This window comes from Leucoraja erinacea, chromosome 18, assembly GCF_028641065.1.
Source record: "Leucoraja erinacea ecotype New England chromosome 18, Leri_hhj_1, whole genome shotgun sequence".
Taxonomy (NCBI): Eukaryota; Metazoa; Chordata; class Chondrichthyes; order Rajiformes; family Rajidae; genus Leucoraja; species Leucoraja erinaceus.
The window spans coordinates 23,396,120-23,420,029 of NC_073394.1; the positions used below are offsets into that span (position 1 = coordinate 23,396,120).

The 23,910-nt window shown below is 41.2% G+C and overlaps 1 protein-coding gene and 1 long non-coding RNA gene across 2 annotated transcripts; both read right to left on the bottom strand.

The window, feature by feature from the left end:
• Positions 1–91: 91 nt before the first annotated feature.
• On the bottom strand, positions 92–10,789 carry LOC129706005 (inner centromere protein-like). The gene is made up of 3 exons (XM_055649975.1): positions 7,046–10,789; positions 875–1,009; positions 92–202 (listed from the first exon to the last, which is right to left on the bottom strand). Exons 1-3 carry the CDS (start codon positions 7,175–7,177, stop codon positions 92–94), a joined length of 378 nt encoding a protein of 125 aa, XP_055505950.1. The 5' UTR covers positions 7,178–10,789.
• Positions 10,790–13,924: 3,135 nt separating this feature from the next.
• Positions 13,925–23,561, bottom strand: LOC129705781 (uncharacterized). Its single transcript, XR_008724962.1, has 3 exons — positions 20,852–23,561; positions 16,076–16,231; positions 13,925–14,015 (listed from the first exon to the last, which is right to left on the bottom strand). It is a non-coding gene; the product is annotated as an uncharacterized LOC129705781 (long non-coding RNA).
• Between the last annotated feature and the right edge of the window lie 349 nt (positions 23,562–23,910).

A 23,910-nucleotide genomic window follows, 5' to 3' on the forward strand; every position in this document is an offset into this window, starting at 1 on the left:
TTCACGATCTAGACATTTTTTTTTAAATCAAAATGTATTCTGTTGCTCATCAAGATTCAGATTGGAATATTGCATTTAGATTTGCATGTGCTTACTTTTTAAGCTCTTCCCATTTGTGTGTTTTCCCTTCCTCCAGTTTCTGGCTTCTTTCTTTTTGCTCTTGCGTTTTCTTAAGTTTTGCCAGACGGATCCTCTCTTTTTCCTAAAGTACATACTGAACAATTATAAAGTGAATCATATAAAATGAAAAATGTCACCTTGTGGTGATAAATTAACCATTGAAAAATTAAAATAATGGTGTACTATTTAAACAATGTCAATTGTACCCATCTATATTAAAATCAAATTCAATTATCTACCCAAATCTGTTCTCGTTAATAAGATTAAAAAGTAGCCAAGTGAACAGTACATCCAAATATAACAGTTATAGATATTGTCTACCATTTAAAGCATTAAAATGGTTGTAATGTACATTTATGTATATTGGATAAATGTACATTACAACCATTTTAATGCTTTTAACAGAATCTCATCCATTTCCAAGTATATTCAACAGAACCTTTACTTTGGGATTTAAGAATCTTTCTGGCAAATGCATTGAAACATTCCTGGTTTCAAGAGCTGGGAACTAAAGATATTGCAAGGACTAATCGCAGAATGTTGCAAACCTGTTCTTTGCTAACCTTCAAAAGTTATATTTACATATTGTATTTCTACAAAATCAAAAATGATATTAAGCATATATTGTTATGTACAGGGCCGACATCTACAAATCTCCCTTACTTGCAGCAAGTAATAAATCCAACTGCAACCAGAAGTTTTGCTAGCTCTGTTTGTGCACAATGAAAATATTGTGCAGGTAGAAAGAACTTACCTTGGGATCAACTTTCACTTGAGTATTGTGATTAATGAAGGACTTCACCATTGTACGGCCAACAAAAACTGGACTCATGAATAATTGTTTCTTCTGAACAGCACGAAGAAAGCTTTTGTACTTTGGTTTAATCACCTACACAAGCATTAAAAAAATCTAGTAAATTCATAGGACTCCGATGAAGAGGAACTCGAAATAGTTTTCAGAGTAAAGGCAGCATTTGTTCATATTCAGAAACATGAACCATATGTCGAATCAGTAGTAAAGAAAGCAAAATCAATGCTAGCATTTATTTCAAGAGGGCTTGATTACAAAAACAAGGAAGTATTGTTGAAGCTCTATAAAGCACTGGTAAGGCCACATTTGGAATATTGTGAGCAATTTTGAGCACCATATCTGGGGAAGGATGTGCTGGCTTTGGAGAGGGCCCAGAGGTTTACAAAAATGATCCCGGGAATGAGTAGGTTAACGTATGATGAGCATTTGTTGGCACTGGGCCTGTACTCGCTGGAGTTTAGAAGAATTAGGGGGGACCTCATTGAAACATCCAGTATAGAGAAAAGCTTGGATATAGTGGATGGTTCCACTAGTGGTAGAGTCTAGGACTAGACGTCATAGTCTCAAAATTAAAAGACTTTTTTTGGGAAGGAGATGGAGAAATTTCTTTAGTCAGAGGGTGATTGTGGAATTCTTTGCCACAGAAGGCTGTGGAGGCCAAGTCAATGGATATTTTTAAGGCAGAGATAGATTGATTTTTGATTAGTACGGGTGTCAGGGGTTATAGGGAGAAGGCAGGAGAATGGGGTTAAGAGCGAAAGTTAGACAAGCCAGTATTGAATGACAGAGTAGACTTGATGGGTCAAACGACCTAATTCTATCCTATCCCTTTTGACTTTATTGACTTGCATATTCACTTTTTGGGAATCCTGCACCAGCACTCCCAAGTCCCTTTGCACCTCTGATTTCTGGGTTCTCACACCATTTAGAAAATAGTCTTTATTCTTACTATCAAAATGCATGACTCCACACTTTGCTTCGCTATATTCCATCTGCCACTTCTCTGCCCACTCTCCCAACCTATCCAAGTCCTTCTGCAGAGTCCCTGCTTTCTCTACACTACCTGCCCCTCCACCTATTTTCCTATCATCTGCAAACTTTGCCACAAAGCCTTCAATCCCCTTGTCCAAATCATTAATATACATCGAGAACAGTACTGACCCCAGCACTGACCCTTGCAGAACTCCACTAGTCATTGGCAGCCAACCAGAAAAAGCCCCCTTTATTGCCATTCTTTGTTTTCTGCCATCCAGCTATCCATGCTAGTATCTGTCCTTTGATACCGTTGGCTCTCATCTTCCTAAGCAGCCTAACGTGTGGCAATTTATCAAAGGCTTTCTGAAAATCTAAGGAACAACATCTACTGACTCTCCTTTGTCCTGCTATTCACTTCTTCAAAGAATTCCAGCAAATTTGTCGAGCAAGACCCCCCCATTTACAAAGCTATGCTGACTTTGGCCTACTTTATCGTGAACGTCTAAATACTTCGTAACCTCACCCATTATAATGGACTCAAAAATCTTACCAACTACCGAAGTCAGACTAACGGGCCTGGTGTTCCCACTATTGTGCCTTGCTCCCTTTTTATGCAGCGGGGTAATATTGGCAATTTTCCAATCATCTGACTCTGGTGATTCATGGAATATCATTATCAATGCCTCCACAATCTCTAAAGCCACCTCTTTCAGAACCCTAGGGTGGGGTCCATCCGGCCCAGGTGACATATCTACCTTCAGCCCTTTCAGCTTCCTAAGTACCTCCTCCCTTGTAATAGCCACTCCACTAACTTCCATCCCCTGACTCTCTTGAATTTGAGACAAGTTACTGGTGTCTTCCACTGTGAAGACTGATGCAAAAAAGTTATTCAACTCCTCTGCCATTTCTTTATTTCCCATTATCAATTCTCCTACATCATCCAACGTCCACGCTTGCGTCTTTCTTGCTCTTTATATAACTGAAGAAACTCTAGCTATCCTCTTTTATATTACTGGCTAGCTTACCTTCGTATTTCATCTTCTCTCCCTGTATTGCCTTTTTAGTTACCCTCTGGTGTTCTTTAAAAGCCACCCAATCCTCTGGCTTCCCACTAATCTTTGCTATGTTATATGCCTTCTCTTTTAGTTTTATATACTGTCCTATACTTCCCTTGTCAGCCAAACTAGCCTCTTTCTACCCCTTGAATCTTTTTTCCTCTTTGGAATGAAAAGTTCCTTCATCTTCTGGATGATTCCCAGAAATTCCTGCCATTGCTGTTCTACCATCATTCCTGCTGGGGTCTCTTTCCAGTCAACTTTGGCCAGCTCCTCCCCCATGCTCCTGTATAAAATCCTGTTCATTAAACAACACTAAATCCAGAATCGCCTTTTCCTGGCAGGTTCCACAACAAGCTGCTCTAAGAAACCATCTTGAAGGCCCTCTATAAATTCCCTCTCTTGGGGTCCAGTACCAACCTGATTTTCCAAGTCTACCTGGATGTTGAAATCCCACATGACCACTGGAACATTGCCTTTCTTGCATGCCGGTTGTGTCTCCTGATGTAACTTGTACCATGGAATGCTTGCTTTCATAGATCGGAACTTTGACTATAAGTTATTATGCAGCTTTACAGGAATTTGGTTAGGCCGCATTTGGAGTATTGCATGCAATTCAGGTCGCAATTACAAGAAGGATGTGGCGTCGTTAGCGAGGGTGCCGAGAAGGTTTACCAGAAAGATGCCTGGATTAGAGGACATTAGCTACAGGAAGATGTTAGACAGACTTGGATTGTTTTCTCTGGAATACCAGAGGTTGTGTGGAGACCAAATAGTTTATAAAATTATGAGAGGCATAGATAGGGTAGACAGCCAGAGCCTTTCTTCCCCAGGATGGAAAAATCAAATACTAGGGGGCATAGCTTTAAGAGGCGACAGGTACATATTAAAGGAGATGTACAGGGCAACTCTTTTTTGAACAGAGTATGGTGAATGCCTGGAATAAGTTGCCGGAGTTGGTGGTGGAGGCAGATTTGTTAGTGACATTTAAGAGAGTTTTGGATATGCAGGGAATGCAGGGATATGGATTAAGTGCCAGTAAATAAGAGATGGTCTTGGCATCACAGACATTGTGGGCCGAATGGCCTGTTTTGTTTAATGTTCTATCATATAATTTTCCAGATTTTTAAAAATTCACAAAAGCAAAATTGCTGCTGAAAACATAGAAATCTCTCAAAATAGATTATATCATTAATAATAAGTTCATTTATTCAGAAACTCTAAAATATGTAATTTGCTTGCAAGCACAGCATCTAATATGATAAGAACTGAACAATAAGAGTAAAATGGCACTAACATGATGTCTGTAATTCTTTGAAATGTGACTTCCTTGCATTAGTATAGAGTCGGACTCATTTCCATTACAATCAAAGCAACGGTGAAGGCAGAAAAAAGGAAATGAAAATCAATGCATTTTAGAGGATTTTTTAAAGTTAAATGATAATTCAATTAGAAGAATGATGCAGCTAATGAATAGTTGTTTACTTTGTGACTGACCAGATGAAATGGGAATATAAAAATGTATGGATTAGGAATTATTAAATCGAACAGATATAAAACTAAAGAATAGACATTTGACCATAAATAAAAGAGGAAGTACAGCACCAACAAGAACATTTCAAGCACAGTTGTTCAAGGAAGCCAATCCAATATATATTTAAATGGCAGAGGGTGAATGCAGTTAGGCAATTATCATTGTATACAATGGGATAGAATCAAAGCCCAACAAAAAGAGCCTAGTTTTGGACAAAGCTATTTATTTTCCTCAAAAGGTTTTACCACAATGGAATAAAAGTTTAGAAAGAAGAAAGCTAGGCTTCTGTTCAGATAGAGGAGAATTGATGGGGAACAAGATAAATTGATTTCCATAACAAGGGTCCTCATTGTTTAAATACAAATTTAGCATACAAAAACCTTAAAGTTAATTGAGATGAGTGCTTGAGAAAACACGTGTACCAAAAAATATTAAGGGAGTAATGAATGCTCCACTAACGGTTTTGGAATCAAAGTTCACAATTCAAATGAAAAAATGATAAACACTTGAAACAAAAAAGGTGCATTGAAAGAGTGAAGGGACAGAGAAATTATTCCTCTGGAGAAATAGCACACGGTCAATAGGACAAATTATCTTTCCGTGTTCTCAAAAGAGAAAAGGTACAAGAAAATGTGACAATGTTAGCATCCTTCTATCTCACATTATCGATAGGAACATTATACAAGGAAACTGTAGATTGGTTACTTTACTTACTAACCAATGTAGTGCTTTATTATTATAAGCTCTGCCTACTACACAATTCATATTATTGCAACCCGACATGTGCTGCCAGTCAGTACTGCTGCACGGTAGAAGTTACATGCTGTAGTGTGATGTATGTGTTACTCAATAAATACTGTTGTACCAGATCAGTGAGTATGTTTCAGTCACTCAACATGGTGTCAGAAGTGGGATCTGTCAGAATGAACTTTTGACATCTAGAACGGAAAACACAAAGGCACTGCCTAGCTGGGCAGCAACTTCCTCCACCGTGCACATCGGGTAGTGCGGGCGTTTGATCGCTGTGTTCAGGTCTGTGGGGTTGATACAAATTCGGATTTCTTCTGTTTTTCTTTATTGCAACCACCATGGTAGAAGCCCAGTTGGATGGGTCGGTAACTGTGGCAATGACACCCAGGGACACCATCCGCTGGAGCTCATTGTGTACTCTGTCATGCATAGCATACGGCTGCGGATTCAACGTTACGGCTACCATCTTCAGTCATCCGGCGTAGCTGGCCGAATAAACAATATCGCGTTCCACCTCCTATTTGCCCATACTACCTGGTCTGCAACAAACTGGTGCTGCAGGATGGCGTCATAATCAAGGGTCACAAAGCAGTCATCCCAGCTGCTCTACGGGACAAATACTTTGATGCCGTCCACAGGGGCCACCCCGGCGTGGAAGCAACCTTACTCCGAGCAAAGAACATGTTGAATGACCGAATTTGTGCGCGAGAAAGTTCAAGCCTGCGCCGTGCCACACCAACAGAAGCCCCTGCTCTCACACCCCGTTCCTCCTCTGCCTTGGTCCACTCTTGCTACTGAAATATTCGAATGGTGTGGCAAACAGTATCTGGTTCTCGTTGACTCGTATTCGGGCTGTTTCGAAATCGACCTGCTCCAAAGCATAACATCCGATGCAACTCCAGCTGAAATGCGATAACCAAAATCGATTTTTTTCGATAAATCCATCAAACCACTTAAACGTCTCTCCCGTGGCCAAGTCGTTCGCCTTCAAATCAACAAGGGCTATGGTCGTTTCGGTTTCATTCACAGTCCCGCAAAAGAGCTGTGCTCATTCCTGGTGAGTGCAGACGGAGGGATCTACAGACACAACCATCAACATCTCCTTCCTGTGAAGGAACCACGTCCTGCTGTCTCGTATCCTGATGCGACACGTCCGATCTACCCATCTACTGGCGGACTTTCTGGTCCCTCATGACCTGCAGCTGCAGACCAACCATTGGTTGAGTCTCCAGCTCCCTCACCACCACGTTCAGTGCCCCACTCGCCTGCCTCGCGTGTGTCTCGCAGTGCTCCCGCCGCCTGGGACCCCGGCAATCTCACCGGTGAAGGGAGATGCGGTTCCGTACCGTACGCACGCGGGACGGGTTTGTAGGCCACCCCTTAGATACGGGGATTTTGTTTGAACCATTTGTACTTCCCTGTATGCATTATTAGCGTTTCGGTTACTTTATTAATCAGTCAACACCTAGAGTAACGTGCTTATACATAAATATCACTTTATTTTAGATATGTTTCACTTTTTATTCTTACAAGGAAAGAGGTAGATTGGTTACTTTACTTACTAACCAATGTAATGCTTTATTATTATAAGCTCCGCCTACTACCACACCATTCATATTATCGCAATCCGACATGTGCTGCCAGTCAGTACTGCTGCACAGTAGAAATAACATGCTGCAGTGCATTTTTATGCATTACTCAAGAAATACTGTTGTACCAGATCAGTGAGTATGTTTGATTCACTCAACAGAAACCTTTAAGTAAATCAAAAATTATGGAAAATAATTTTTTTTGAATTACCTTACAAGCAGAATATGATGGTGACACTGTCCCTTTCGGAGGTAAATCCTCACTATCCAATACACCAGAATCACTCGAAATACTTTCCACTCCATGTTGGAGACTACTGTTGGATCCAAGACAAAGCAACATGGGAAGTTAATGATGATTCAAATCTGATAAGCATGGCATAATCCTTGATTTCTGACATTTAATTTTATCAACAAGATACTGTAATAACAGCCTTCCCAAATTTGATTTATGTCAAAGGTTATGGGGAGAAGGCAGGAGAATTTGAGGCGGACAAATATCAGTCATCAGCAAATGGCAGAGCAGACTTGATGAACCAAATGGCCTAATTCTGCTCCTGTGTCTTATGATATTAAACATTGTAAATTATAGTTCAAACGTTATTCTCTTTCCTTCAAGGGTATTTATTATTGGTCTTGTTGCCATAGGCATGGTATTAAAGGGTTTTGTTTTATGGCAATTGCTTTGTGGAAAATCATTGTTGCACAAAGAAACACAAAGGGGCAAAATAAAGAACAAACAAGCCTTAACACAAAATACTTTACAAGATATTATTTAAACCAATCCTTCAATTTAATCAAAATTGTGCCATCCTATACCAGACTGGATAGTTTCCGACATTAGATGTGTAAATGAGTTCTATTGACCCAATACTTGCCTCAGATTATGTTATGGACTAACAAGACATTCAGTAGGACTGCAACGACAACGGAGAAAGAATAAAACCTGATAATCCATCCACATTTGACTCAAACTCTGACACAGCCAAGTTGTTTTCAAAGTCAGTCATACAGCATGAAAACAGGCCCTTCGGCCCACTAGTGCACGTGTCTGCGGACTGCATGTAATCAGGGAGCACTGTCGAGCAACAACTTGTCACTCATTCTTACAGGTACATCTTAACCCCTCTTATGCCCTATTCTTTGCAAGGAGGCCGTAGGTATCACCATGCAATAAACAGTAGAGATGGCCATTAAAATTCATTGATTCCAGACCCCATGAAGCCTTGGCATCAGGTGAAACATAGGCAGGGAAACAATCTTAATATCGCCCATGTCATTTTCAGCTGATGAATTGTTGATCCACCACATTGAACAACATTTGAAAGAAGCCTGTGAATAGGAAAGGCACAGTATGTACTCGGGGTGAAGGGGGTAAAGAACTTAAAATGTCTGTTACCAAGAGTGGCTTGGTAGCACCACCATTGACTGAGCCAGCTAAAGATATAGCTGGCAGATTGGCAAATTCAAAGGCATAAAAACTTACTTGATCTAATCCTCAACATTTACCTGCAGCAGAAACATCTATCCAATATAGCTTCAGTAGAAGTGCCAACCACATAGATCTTGTGGCAGTGAAGACTTAACTTTACACAGAGCCTTCAGTTTAAAATGTGGCACCATAATTGTGCAAAGGCAGAACATCTGGCAGCTCAAGTCGAGGCATCTGTGAGGCACCATGCTCCAACAACAGTAACAATGTGCTCTCCCGCAACCTACACTGGACCATGAGGTCACCTTTCACCACTGAAGAGGTTATATCAATGTCTACTTTCAATTCAAAGTGGAGGAAGAGCTCGCTGATAAAAGTAATCACTATTTTTAGTGCCTAAGTACAGCCTTTACTCACCTGTGGAAATATTTGAAGATTAAGGCCTCAAATTCACCACAAACTTTCCTTCTTCCACAGTAAATCATACAGAAGTATGGATTCTTTGCAGCAGGCACCTCCAAAGCACAATAGAGATGGAGCCATACAGCATGGAAACAGGCCCTTAGGTCTATTTGTTCATGCCAACCAAGATGCCCCATCTACACTAGTCCTACCTGCCCCTGTTCAATTGTAGAATCAATGTCTCTACTTCCTTAGAAGATTGAGGAGATTCAGTATATCGACAAATACTATTGAACTTCTACAGGTGTACAGTGGAGAGCATATTAACTGGTTGCATCACACTTGGTTCAGCAATTGGAGTAATTCAGGAATTATGATGATTGCAAAAAGTGATGAACACTGCCTAGTCCATAACATATACTGACTGACCTCCCCGCAAGTTAAACTAATCTCCGCTGCTTGTGCATTATCCATATGCCTCCATTCCTTGCAAATCCATGTGTCTATCTAAAAGCCTCTTAAATGCCACTATCATATCAGCCTCCACCACCACTCTTGGCAGCACGCTCAAGGCATCCATCACTCTGTAAAGAAAGCGTCCTGCAAATGGTGGCAAGATACGACTGAGCATCATCAACACGTGTAAAAGCTGATGGGTTTTTGGATGAGGTTGGAGAGACTTGGTAAGTCGCAAGAGACGAAGAATATATGCTTAAATTATACCAGTGGTAAGGTGCAGGTGTGGTAAGAAAAGCCTTTGCTGGCAATTCTAGTTTCAACCTGTATATTATACACAATGGCTTACTGCACTGCTATAGAGTCATAGTCAGAGTGATACGGCATGGAAACAGGCTCTTTGGTCCAACTTGCCCAGACCTGCCAACATGTCCCAGCTACACTAGTCCCGCCTGAAGATAGACACAAAAAACTGGAAGAACTCAGCAGGACAGGCAGCATCTCTGGAGAGAAGGAATGGGTGATATTTCAGGTCGAGACCCTTCTTCAGACTCTGAAGAAGAGTCTCGACCCGAAACGTCAACCATTCCTTCTCTCCAACAATGCTGCCTGTCCCACTGAGTTACTCCACATTTTTGTGTCTATCTTCAGTTTAAGCCAGTATCTGCAGTTCTTTCCTACACACTAGTCACACCTGCCCGCATGTGGCCCATATCGCTCCAAACCTGTCTTATCCATGTACCTGTCTAACAATTTCTTAAACATTGGGATAGTTCCTGCCTCAATAGTACCTCCTCTGGCAGCTTGTTCCATACTGCACCACCCTTTGTGTGAAAAAGTTACCCCTCAAATTCCTATTATATCTTTTCCCCTTCACCTTAATCCAATGTCCTCTATAGGTCCTATTTGACCAAAATACTTAAAGCATCACAACTAATTTCAGTTTATATTTCAGTTGGCAACTGGAAAGAAAATCTCACCGTTCATTTTTCACACTTTCTTTAATTTTCTCAGTGGAGCCATGATCTATGAATAAGATAGACATTTATTGAAGCAAAACAATTATACATAATGTTCCCGATGTTGGGGAAGTCCAGAACAAGGGGTCACAGTTTAAGGATAAGGGGGAAGTCTTTTAGGACCGAGATGAGAAAAACATTTTGCACAAGTGTTGAATCTGTGGAATTCTGTGCCACAGAAGGCAGTTGAGGTCAGTTCATTGGCTATATTTAAGAGGGAGTTAGATGTGGCCCTTGTGACTAAAGGGATCAGGGGGTATGGAGAGAAGGCAGGTACTGAGTTGGATGATCAGCCATGATCATATTGAATGGCAGTGCAGGCTCAAAAGGGCCGAATGGCCTACTCCTGCACCTATTTTCTATGTTTCTATAATGCGTGATTACTGGAAAATGTTTGACGTTTAAAAGTTATTGAGTGGAGAATTGGCACAGTCTTGCACATCTGGAATCAAAAAAGCAAGTAAATGGACAGGTACAATGTAACAGCTTTCGATAGATATAACACACAAGACATCCATATAGAAAAAAATTGAAACCCAGAAATATAAACAAAACTCGACTGAAGTACACTAAGAGCTTCCTAACCAGCATCATCCCATTGGAAACAACACCAACTGAAGCTCACCTTCAGATGTGGAAGAACAGACTAGCCACTGTCCCTATTTCCACTAAGATGGGCATACCAGCTGCAGGGCGCTTACCACCAGGTGCTAACACTGGCTGAACTGGAGGAGTCTCAACCGACTGCGAACCGGGGTCGGGCGGTCAAGGGTGACAATGCACAAATAGGGCTACATCGAGGGTACAACAACCTGTGACTGTGGCACACAGGCCCAGACAATGCAACACCTATTGCAATGCTGGATAATCCAAGACTACTGCAGACCTTGCACTTAACACTCCAATAGCGAAATAATGTGTACAGCAGTGGCGAGCCACTATATAGCATAAGGACAAGAAAGAAGACAACTAATTAATGAAGTGGCTGGGTAGACAATAATGCCTATGGTTAAGTATGCCCATTTCTTGTATCTTGTCCCATGGATGTATTTTGTCTTCTACTCAATTTCATACTTATTTACACATTTCACCTTTGAAATATATTCTGTTGATCCCTTTGATCACAGAACTTTGCCAAATCACAGCGAGACAATTTTCAGAATCAAGTTTATTGCAGCGAGAAAGAACCATCCGTCACAAAGTGTGCTTGGAGGAAAGAGAGAGTGAGGAAGGACGGGAGAGGCAAAGTAGAGAAAGACTTATCTACTCTTCCTAGGCACCAGCTGCCATTTTAATTGGCAAGTGTCTAGAACATAATCACTCTGCCTCTTTCACCCCACCACCACTGAACATAGGTCATTGAACCAACCACAATGGGAGCAGTTTCCCTCTCATTGTAGCATCTAAAACATCCATTATCAGCCCATCGCTATCAAATAGCCCCAGTTTTCACTGCTGCAAAGAGAACACCACTAGTTTCTCTAGTTTGAGAACCATCCTAATAAAAATCAATATTTTAATCATACTTTTAGTACCCCAAATCCCATTTGCCAACAATTAGTCAATTTTGCTTGTAAGCCGAATAAAGTATTTCTTCTTCATCCCTTTATGCAAATCACGAACTACTGTTTTGTAGAATTCTTATTTTTCATATTTTCATATATTAACATATTTTCAAATTGAGAACAACATGCTTAAATTCTGAACATACCTTATATGATATTTATATACTACAATGATAACTTTGACTCCTATTTTTGGAACTTCAACAAGCCAAGACAGTGGCTCTTATAAACTACTAATTAGAGGATCAGCAATGTGGCAGTCTCTTTGCATCCCTCCAGCTATCGATTATTGTTCTGTTTTAGGGCATTAAATTCAGGTTTAGGGTTGATTTATTATTATCAGGTCTACTAAAGTAGTGAAACGCTTTGCATGCTATCCAAATCAGAACAGATACTGTACCATACATAAATCAATCAAGCAAAACGCTAGTCAAGCAAAGGGAAAGATACAGTTCCCAGCACTGGAGAGCACCAGTTGGAGAGACAAAGTCGAATGTCAACAATAAGGTAGGGGAGAATTGGATAGTACCCTAACCATAGGGTACTATCCGATTCAAAGGAAGATCCGTTGCTGTTCGGATTTTTTTTTAATGCAAATATGGGCGTCAAATCTTTCATACCAAAACAAGTTTCCCCTATTATGAGAAATCATTAAATAAATTGTTTCTCTCTCCACAAATATTACCCGAGAACATTTCCAACATTTTCTATAGCTTTTGATTGATGATACTTACAACTGGGAGAAGAAAGTAGGTTATTCTTTCTCCTGGCAGTGGATTTGCGCAATGACTTTTTGGTGGATTCCTGCACCGTGGTGGCGCGTTGAACATTCAATGAGTACTTATCACTTAACCTTACAGAACTGGAACTGCGACTACCAATGTTTTTCCGCATCAACCTACGCGATCTTCTGCTGTTGCAGGCAGACTTATTTAAATCTTCCTCATCAGCTGGACAATTATTCAGCTCCAAGTGAGCCGAGCTAGATTCTGTGCTTTCATCAGTGGCATCAACATTGATTTTCAACCCACTTTGATCATGATTCGGGCTGTCATGGTGCAAGGCAGCAGGGGCCAACGATTCCAACACAGTTCCATTTTGCAGAGATGTTCGTATCTCATTTGCATTCTGAAGTAAGTTCACACATTCAAAATTCTGCAGAGCTTGGCTCACAGAGGCCACTTGATCCTTTTGATGAGATTCTGCAGCCTTGCTATCTTTCAGTGATAGAACAACCAGTGGAAATCTGTAATTTCTAGGAACAAAAGGAGACATGCTGGTCTCAGTTTCTCCACTGGTAGTTACTGCAACACAGGATGCTGATGGAGTCAGGCATGCAGGCAGTGTCTGCTCAACTATTTCAGTGCACTTATCGTTATCTTCCTCAAAGACCCGATTCCTCAGCTTTATCCGTTGAACTGTAGAACGTCTTAAACTCTTTCTGCTTCTTGAAAACCTGTGAAACCTGTGAAGCGTTATTGATGAAAAACTTGTGCCAAATTCTGCTTTCAAACACTAAACGCGGTAAATGTGTTATCCAGAGCGAATGGTATGATTGATTTGAGTATAAGATACTTGTTGTCAAATTCTGCAGTTTTTTATCTGAGGAAAACATGCACTAAACATTTCATATCGGGATAACTCTCTGTTAGAAGAGAGCTCTCCTCAAAATCCTTAAGGGGATGGACAGGCTAGATGCAGGAAGATTGTTCCCGATGTTAGGGAAGTCCAGGACCACCTTAAGGATAAAGGGGAAATCCTTTAAAAAATAACAGAACCACGCAGAATACCTGGAACATCCCAGACATCATCTTCACCATGACTATCAGTACTGCCACATTTGGGGATCTATGGACTTGCACGAAGATCATTCTGTTCTTTACTACTCCCATAGGAACCCCACCATTCATGTCTATGTCTTGTCCTTATTAAACCTCCCAAGGTGCATCATCTTTTACTTGCTGGAATTAAATTGTGATTGCACTGCCCAACTGATTCATATTGTTCTGAACTGCCCAGCTCACTAATTTCTCCTCCATTCACACCCAAACCATGATCCCAGCACCAATCTTTGTGCTGTACTATAGATTGTAAACTCTGATCATAAAAGCAACTCTTCACCATCACTCTCTCTCTCCTGTGATAGAGATGTGCTCAGTCAATTCTATTGGAGTTGAACTACAATTTCTCATTCATCATTGTCGGCTTTACCTCTTATTAGAATCCTGGACCAACGATGAACATATCCTACGCCTTTTTCTCTCTGAAGGCGTCTTTGGCATCAATTCGGGTTCTGCATTAAAGCCACTGAAAAGCAATTTTTCATTTTTATTTGAAACTGGATCAGATTGACGTTACCTCCACACTAATATATTGCTACTAATATTAGTTACGGCGAACAGCCGGGTGATACCTAGTTACTCGGGTATCGAGAACAGATATTTGTGTATGAGAATATTCCATGTACAAAGAAAGAATTAGAAAGCAAATTCTCAAAGAAAGAATTGGAAAGCAATGCAAAATAAATACCTGTCTGGAAAGGGTAACATACAGATCACAATCTTAACAATTTGAGAAAAATTGGACGTTAGATTAATTTTTGGAACAAAACATGGGAAAACAATCAGAGATAAAGAAATTTATGAAATAACCACATTTACTGAATACTAGTTGACCACCAACTTGTAATGCTCTTCAAGAATTGTATTGCAACAGTCAACAAATGGATAAATTCCCATTACAATCCTGCCTAAAACAGAGGAAACAGCACCTTGTGAATTTAAAATGCTCTTACCATTTCCGAATGGCGTGACTGTATACTTCCTTACAATCAAGGACAATAATATGAAGTGTACAACCTATTTTCTTAATTCATAATCTATAATTAAAAGATTCAAAGACAAAAATATGGTGGCACAGCGGTAGAGTTGCTGCCTTGCAGCGCTTGTAGCACCAGAGACCCGGGTTCAATCCCAAATACGGGTGCTGTCTGTACGGAGTTTGTATGTTCTCCCCGTGATTGCGTGGGTTTTCTCCAAGATCTTCGATTTCCTCCCACAGTCCAAAGACGTACAGGTTTGTAGGTTAATTAGCTAGGTATAAATGTAAATTGTCCCTAGTGCGTGTAGGGTAGCGTTTAATGTGCGGGAATCGCTGGTTGGTGTGGACTTGGTGGGCCGAAGGGCATGTTTCCGCTCTGTATCTCTAAACTAAACAACTTAACTTGGTTTCAAACCATTGCGTGCCACTTTTAGCAAAAGTTTAATTTGTATTCTGCCTGCAGAACTAGCGATAGATATTCTTTAGACTATACTCACTTACAAATGTTATCCCTTGTATTTCTTAAATCCACCCAAACTGATTTAATATCTTGATCATCCAAGTTAAGATCATTCCTCAATTTTGTACAAATCTCATCTTTTATAGACACAAAATACTGGAGTAACTCAGTAGGTCAGGCAGCATCTTTGGAGAACATGGATCGGTGACTTTTTAGGTTGGGACCTTTCTTCACCACTGCAGATGCTGGCTCACAAAAAAAAAGTTCTGGAGTAATTCAGCAGGTCAGGCAGCATCACTGGTGAACATGGATAGGTGCCATTTTGGGTCAGGACTGTTTTTGGTGAAGAGGGCACCATTGTTTTTCAAAAGGCAGGAACTATTGGAAAGGATAGGGTTAAAAAAAAGACGTAAAGATAACACATGCATGAGATAATATCCATAAATGCAAAATGAAATACTTGAACTCTTGTAAAAGGGCAAAGCATACCCCAAGTGAGATTTATGATAATAAAAAGGGTTTAATAAATTGGTTACCACTTGTAGAGAATGAGAAAAACTGTCAATACAAGACGAAGAATAACATGGAATCAAAAATATTACTTTATTGTAACAAGGATTAGGTGAAGTAATTGAGGTTTGTATATTTGTATTCAGCAAAGAATTTCACTGTGCCTAGTCACATGTGACAATAAAGTATTCCATTCCATTTAAAGGAAGGAGTCAATAGTTTTGCTAATAAGGGTTAGAGGAGAATCTGCGCATGAAAAAGTTTGGTTAGTGACCAGTGTTCATGCTGTGCATTTTATACAAATACCCCTTTCAGAGGCGACAAAATGAAAGACTGAATGTCTGCCTCCTGTGCAATAACACTGAAATCTTGTCCGGCTTGGCATCAAATTTGGCTTGGTAATGTACCAGAGGTGTCCAAAAAAAACCATTATATAAATGCAACACCACCAAAATCAACAAATGAATATTTTAGCTCACAAACCTCAAGGAACAATAAAAATGAAAATATTTTTACAGCTGAGTAAGAAATATGTTTGACTAATTTGGTTCAACTTGTTTTGCAAGAAACTTCTTACCTGTTAAACAACATCTTAGCTTCCTCCAGGATTTCTTTCAGCCATATTTCATTTTCCTTGAAGCCTTCAATAATGGCATTAAGTTTCTCACCAAAGAATGGCAGCACATTAATGGTGTCTACCATTGTGATTGCTGGTCTGGAAACCATGGCACCCCTAAAAGAGAGTTAAACAAAGTAAAGCCCACAAACAAGTAACTCAAACAATGTGCTGGAGTAACTCAGTGGATCAGGCAGCATCTCTGGAGAAAAATGATGGGTGACATTTTGGGTCGGGACTCTTCTTCAGACTGGTAACTCAAGCTATTTGATTTAAATTACATAACAAATTCAAACTACCTTCCACTGTACATCTAAATGTTATGCAGGTTGTCCATTAAAAAGCACTTCAACTATTCTAGGTTCAATATTGAGAATGAATATTGAAATAAAGAAATATTCAAATAGGGAGAGTAACTACCCTTGTCATTAAGGCAACGCTTGAAAGAGCGTGGCATCATGAAGTCCTGGCTGAACTGGAGTCATTGGGAAACAGTAACCCTTTCACTGGTTGGAATCAGAACCAGCACAAAGAAAGAAGGTTGTGGTGATTGGAGGTCAATCATCACAGCCACAGGACATCGCTGCAGGTGCTCCTCAGAGTGATATCCTAGGCCAAACCATCTTCAGCTACTTCGATTATCTTCTGCCAATCACAAGGTCAGAAGCATGGATGTTTGCTAGTTACTGCAGTATTCACACCATTCCTCAGCTTCACAGGTAATGAAAGAGTTCCAGATGCAGCAAGATCTAGGTCTGGATTGATAGGTGGCAATCAACATTCACACAGGTACAATGGCAATGACACTATCCAACGAGAAAAAAAATCCAGCTGACATTCATCATTATCAATATCCAGGAGGTTACCATTGACCAGGAACTGAATTGGAATAGCCATATGCACAATGTGGCAGCAAGAGCCGGTCAGAGGCTAAGAATCATGTGATTAGTGATTTGTCCAATATCCCAAAACCCATCCAACATCTACCGGGCTTAAGACAAGACTATGATGGAATACTCTTCACTTGCCTGACAAGCACAAGTTCAACAGCATTCAGGGTTTGTTGATGCCAAACAGGACATAGCAGGCAACTTGATAGGCACTCCATCCCACAACCACTCGTTTCTATGGTGCTTGCTCATATCTAAGACTGTACAGGATAAATCAAGCAAATTCAGTCGGGAGAGGCAATGGTCTATTATCATGGGCAGAGTAACAGTGCAAAAATGTCTTTGCATGCTGTCAAAGCAGATCATGCCAAACACAAGTACACTGGAGCAAAAAAAGTGAATGTAGAATATAGTGTTACAATGACAGAGGATGTGCAGATTTTAACAAAGTGTAAGAACTGCAACAAGAGAGATTGGGGGATCAGGAATTCATGCTGAGCTTGAATGGTCTGTTCAAATTTCTGATAACAGCAGGAAAGAAGTTGTTCTTGAGTCTGATGGTACAGGTTTTCAAGATTTTGTACCCACTGTCCAATCGGAAAGAGGAGAGAATGCGAGGGCGCGAGTGGTGTTGATTTTACTTCGGAGTCACGTGAGTGATTCCGTGAAGAACCCGCTCAGCACGCATGCGCGACATTTCAAAATGGAAACAGTTGTTACTGCCAAACAACTACATTCCAAAGGATACTTCATGGCAAGCATTGATCTTAAAGATGTTTACTATTTAGTACCATTCACAAGCATCATCGCAGATACCTGAAATTTACCTGGGTGGGGCAGCTATAGCAGTTTAAAGCGATGTCTTAAATGGTAGGCAAGACCATGGAATTGACTATGTTAGCTGTGTCAGCTACAAAACAGTTATTCGAAACCCTGGGATTGTCTTACATCCAGATAAATCTAAGTTTAAGCATCCACAATCATGGACTACTTGGGCTTCACAATTAATTCAGTCTACGTGACTGTAACATTGCCAAGAGACAAAATAGTTGAATTGACACAATCATGCAACAATTTAATGGTCAACAAACTACCAACTACTCAACAAGTAACAGAGTAATTGGAAAAATGGTAGCAGCATTTTCCGGCTACATAATTCGGACCTTTGCACCAAAAACAACATACAGGTCATTATGATCGTGTCATGAAGTTACCCACTGAAGCAATATCAGAACTACAGTGGTGGGCAAAAAACGTTTGGCATAGTTTACAGCCCTATTGTCATCACTAACCTTATGTTAGTTATCCAAACAGATGACAGTGCTCAAGGCTGGGGAGCAACTAACTCTATATCTAGCACAGGTAACAGATGGACTAACCCGGAGTCATCATTACCACTTACTGGGCATTAATTATCTAGAGATGGGTGACTTTTATGGTTTAAAGCATATGCACAAATATGCATCACTTGCATGTACGGTTACAAATAGATAAATACTACGGTGGTGGCCTACATTAACCATATGGACGGCATAAAATCGGTATCATGCGACAAGTTGGTCAACACAATTTAGCAATGGTGTGTCGAAAGACATATTTGGCTATCAGCAACTTACCTGCCAGGTAAGCTAAATGCAGTGGCAGACACCAGGCCACGTAAATTTAATGACAACATCGAATGGATGTTAAAACCCCCAAAAAAAAAAAAAAAATTCGCAAAAGTTATCAAGCAATATGGCACACCAGATATCGATTTATTTGCATCCAGGCTAAATCACCAGGTACCTATGTATGTCGCTTGGGAACCAGACCTGAGGCAGCAGCGGTAGATGCGTTCGCGCTGGATTGGGGAAATTCTTCTTCTATGCATGTCCTCCCTTCTGCCGCATCAGTCGGGGACTACGCACATAACAAATGGACTCTGCTTCAGGTATTTTGACAGTACCCGACTGGCCTACGCATTCATGGTTCCCAATACTCCATGACATGGTTGTTGAAACTCCGATGCTATTCCCCAGTGACCCTGTCTCACATGCTGCTTCCTGTCTGTCAGAAAGCTGGTGATCCACCGACAGAGGGGTTCAGGCACAGTCAACGCAGAAAATTTGGAGCGTAGTAGCTATGGCACAATGGTGTTGAATGCAGAGCTAAAATCAACAAACAAAATCCTCGCATAGGTCCCCTGGCGGTCTAGATGCTGGAGGATGAAGTGCAAGCCCAGATTGACTGCGTCATCCACAGATCTATTGGCCTAATATGCAAAATGCAGAGGGTCCAGCAGGGGGGTTGTGATATTTTTCAGCTTGGCCAGCACAAGCCTTTCAAGGATCTTCATTTTTTTAATTTATTTTTTTCAAAAATGTCTCCATGACTACAGAGGTTAGTGTGACAAGCCTGTAGTCATTAAGACCAGTAATCCTTGCCTTTTTTGGGTACAGGGACAATAGTGGAGACTTTGAAGCAGGCAGTGACAGTACATCTTTGCAGACTGAGGTCAGGCTGTGAGTGGGTGTGAAGTGTTGGTTGGGGTGGGAAAGGGTCCACTCTTTTCATACTGGAGTCTTGCCTTAAGTAGGTGTGAAGTGGTGAATAGGAAGGAGAGGGTGCAGGGTCCATTCTTTGCAGACTGGGGTCTGGCTGTGTTTGTTGGGGAGGGGGTTTCAGGGTTACGTTTCTGATTTTCAAACCTGCAGTAAAACTCATTCAGGTCGTTCGTCAGCTGACGATTGTCCAAAGAGCAAGGGGGCTTTCCTCTTATAGCTGGTGATTTCTTGCATGCCCTTCCAAACTGAAGAAGAGTCACTAGCTGAGAACTTGCTCCTCAACTTCTCCGAGTACCTTTCCTTAGCAGCTCTGATTCCTCTTCTCAGCTCTTTATCGATTAGGCTATCTTTTAACTCTTTAACAATTAGGCTATCGGCTTGACGCATATGTGCCCCCTCCTCAGCAGCAACATCATCAACGGACTGCTGCATTACTGCGGACAGATCCATGATGACCCTGAAAACATGCAGATTTTTGTAATATTCAAATTATATTAAAAATATGCTGCAAAAAGAGTCACAAACTTTGGAATTCATATTTTTCAGTATTATTATCAAGGCAAAGAAAGCAGTTCCAATTGTTTGATATTATTTGATATTATACACGAGGAAAAAATATAATAGCTTTAAAACCTACTTCAATTTTACAATCTTATTAAAGATATTCCCCCTTTCCCTCTCCCCTCCCCCATCTCTCTCCGCCTTCCCTTCCTCTCTGTCTCTCCCCCCTCTTTCTGGCGGGGTGGGGGCGAAGATGAAGGTGGCGTGGGCTGGCGGGGGCGGAAGATGGCTTGGGCCCTGGCGGCGGCGATCAGCGGGGGTGGAGGGGACGGCGGGGGTGGCATGGGCGGAAGAAGGTTGGGGCCCCGGCGGCGGGGGAAGCGAGGGCAGCGGGCCCCGCCGCAGCGGCGTCTGGTGTTGCAATTACAGCCGCTCGCTCCCGGCGACGGGAGGAAGGTCTCCTGGTACTGCAATCCTGCGCTAAATACCAGGCGGCTGGAAGAACTCAGCTGGTCAGGCAGCATCTGTGAAGGGAAAGGATCAGTCTGATCGGTCCCAACCCTAAACGTGGTCTCTACTGATGTGTAAGATAAAATAATTTCACTGTGCGTAGGTGCAAGTGCAATAACGTAGCATTGAAGTCATTCCCCTCACAGATGCTGCATGACCGGTGGAATTCCTCCAGCACGTTGCGCTTATATGTTCATGCGCTTTTGTTCAAGCATGCCACTTGTTAGGATTCTGTACAATTAACCGCAATATTTAATCTGTGATCCCTTATCAAAAGTTAATAATATACTTACTTCAAAGGATATCCTTGCACACAAATCACTGAACCCGTTGGGTACAGCCGTTATAATCTTAGTACGTTTTCAGGCTCTTTTCCAATGGTGCCATATATTTGTTGCAGTGCGAAAATAGCAATGAATTCACCAGTCTGAATTCCAAGATGTCAGGTTTGGAGTATCGGGAGAAACTGAGGGCTCTGTCTCTGGTCTCTACAACGAGGGGAACCTTTGAAACATGCAACACTCTCTTAGAGCACTCGACAACAAAGATTCTATACCGGAGCTATAGGGGAGATAGTGGGAAGATTACTCTTCCGGCGCAGAATTCTGGGAACGATCATCAGAGACTTAAAGAAAGTCTATTTAGAATTTAAACTAGCAGTTAACCTCAGTGTTGTGAATCTACTAATTTTACTCCAACATGCGACAGTGCCAATATTGCTAATGTTTTCTGCAAACCCAATGAAAAACAATTCAAATGTTTGCTTTATATTACATGTTCAAATTATGTCCACGTGTGTACCAAATCTAATTTTGCTGTAGTTGGACTCCTCGGAGATACATACACCATTTGCCAACATTAAGCAATAGTTTGGAGCAAGGTGTCGGCAGGCAGTGCTGGAGGAATTAGTGGGAGCAGTCACGTGAGGCGGGGAATGGAGGGATATTGATCACGTGGGGGCAAATGTGCACTTTAAATCAAAGATCTAAGATCTTTGCTTTAAATTGGGGTAATTGGCAGTACAGACAATATGATTGGTTAATGGGTTTTGAAGTTGTGTGGTGATGTTTCCAAAAATTCTGAAAACCGTCCACTAATTTGAGTCATCCTTGCAGTGACATTTCACTTCAATTTGTATAACTGTGGTAATGCTAATTAAGGGATCTAGTTTTATTTTCACACAAGCTTTTACATTGAGACACGTTTATTTCTTCTTAAATCAAACTGTTGCCATCTTGCATCCCATCGAGATATACTTGCATCCATAAATGTGTAATTAATGGTATCAACACTGATGTTTGCTGATTTTTATCAGTTTTTGTTTTCAGTGTTCATTTGCAGTACTCATGTTGATAACTCTTTTTGTAATTTTAATTAATGGATGCATTTAAAATACAATTCCAAGCAATGTCAACATGTGCGGCAAGCGTGAAGATTTTCCAAACAAAAAACCTTTGCCTAAACTAGCTTAATTTAGGAATATAGCCTCGGTTGTTTGTTTCACATAATCATCAAGTCTGGATATCGTGCACCAGTTTTCATTTGCAGCTTCAAATTCCACAATGTAACATCTTGAATGGCCTGTTTTGGGGCCTACACAATGTAATCACAAAGGCACACTAGCTCCCCCACTTTCTTAGGTTTAGAGATTCAGTACACCAGCAAATACTCTAGCAAACTTCTCTAGATGTACTGTAATTTGCATCGTGGCATAGTATGGCACATCCAATGCACCAGAATGAAAGGGGTTGCAAAGTGGACAGCCAGGACCGGATTTACGTATAAACTGGACAAAAGCTTCAGTTTAGGGCCTCGAGATCTAGGGGGGCCTCGCAGAGCCGGATTTACCACTAGGCTTCATAGGCAGAAGTCTAGGGCCTCGAAATCTAGGGGGGCCTCCGGCCAAGGCAAGATACCTGCCGTTCAATTCTGGGTGGACCCCTCTCTATCTCTCTCTCTCTCAGTCTCCCCCCGCTATCCGTGTCCGGGGCGTCGGGTCTCCGTTCTCTCCTCATCCGCCGGCACGGCAGGCCGCCTTGCACATGCGCATTGCTGCGGCCTGCACGTCCTCCCTCTGCACACGCGCACAACCACGGCCCGCACATCATCGGCCGCCCTGCGCATGCGCACTGCCACGGCAACTGGTCGGCGCTGGGCACTTTCTCCCTCGCTTTGAATTGTGGGACATTTGGCCGCCATTGCTGTCCGGTCGCTGCCTCGCCGCCAGTGCTGAAAACCAACGCAGAATCACTCCCTGACCCTGGATCAGGAGTAACTCTTGCTTCTGGTTTCCTGTTCCTCCATAAATATTCTAAATTGAATTTAAACTGGAGGTGGTAGAGGGTTGAACAATAACAGCCCATTGCATTTTATCTGTTTATTTATTGTGTATATATATATGGTCTATGGTATATAAAAAAATTGAACTTTTATCTCCTGTTTTGTATTATGTTCACATATTCTGTAATGCTGCAGCAAGCAAGAATTTAATTGTCCTATCTGGGACACACGACAATAAAGCTCTCTTGACTTCCTTCGCTCCATAGATGCTGCTGCACCCGCTGAGTTTCTCCAGCAATTTTGTGTACCTTCGATCTTCCAGCATCTGCAGTTCCTTCTTGAACACAAGCAAAGATCTGCTATAAGATCTTTGAACACAAGCTCTCTTGACTCTTGACTTGGACTTAAGCAAAAAACAGTTCTTGGGGAAAAAAGAAGTATCTTAAATTTAGTTGCGTCTGGTTGGGTAACTATGGTAGGGTGAAGACTATTCCATGCTTTAATTGTGCGGGGGAACTCCATGGAGCAGCCAGCAACTCAGGATAGAAGAAATTGGGTGACGTTTCGGGTAGAGACCCTTCTTTAGACTCCCTCTGGTTTTAGCGTCTTTAGTTTAATTTAAAGATACAACGTGGAAACAGGCCCGTCAGCCCACCGACCACTCGTACACTAGTTCTCTCCCACACATTAGCGGAGTAAGTCAAGAGTCAAGAGTGTTTTATTCTCTCACGTCCTAGTAAGAACAATGAAATCCTTATTTGCAGCAGCACAACAAAATATGTAAACATAGTACTCTATAAACAATGTTATAAACAAGAGAACAAAACAGTGTATATATATATATATATTATATATATGTAATATATATATATATATATATATATATATATATATATATATATATATATATATGTGTGTGTGTGTGTGTGGGGTATATATATATATACCCACACACACAATTTCCCTCCTGGGATTAATAAAGTTCTATCATATAATATTGTGTGTGTAGGAAGGAAGTGCCGATGCTGGTTTAAACTGAAGATAGACACAAAAAGCTGGAGTAACTCAACAG

What these genes read in the sequence shown, in the direction of transcription:
- LOC129706005 (XM_055649975.1), bottom strand. Translation starts at nt 7,177, where the DNA reads ATGTTGCTTTGTCTTGGATCCAACAGTAGTCTCCAACATGGAGTGGAA. An exon ending in CATCATATTCTGCTTGTAAG is followed by an intron (nt 1,010 to 7,045) that starts GTAATTCAAAAA and finishes ATGCTTGTGTAG; the next exon opens with GTGATTAAACCAAAGTACAA. An exon ending in AAGTGAAAGTTGATCCCAAG is followed by an intron (nt 203 to 874) that starts GTAAGTTCTTTC and finishes TATGTACTTTAG; the next exon opens with GAAAAAGAGAGGATCCGTCT.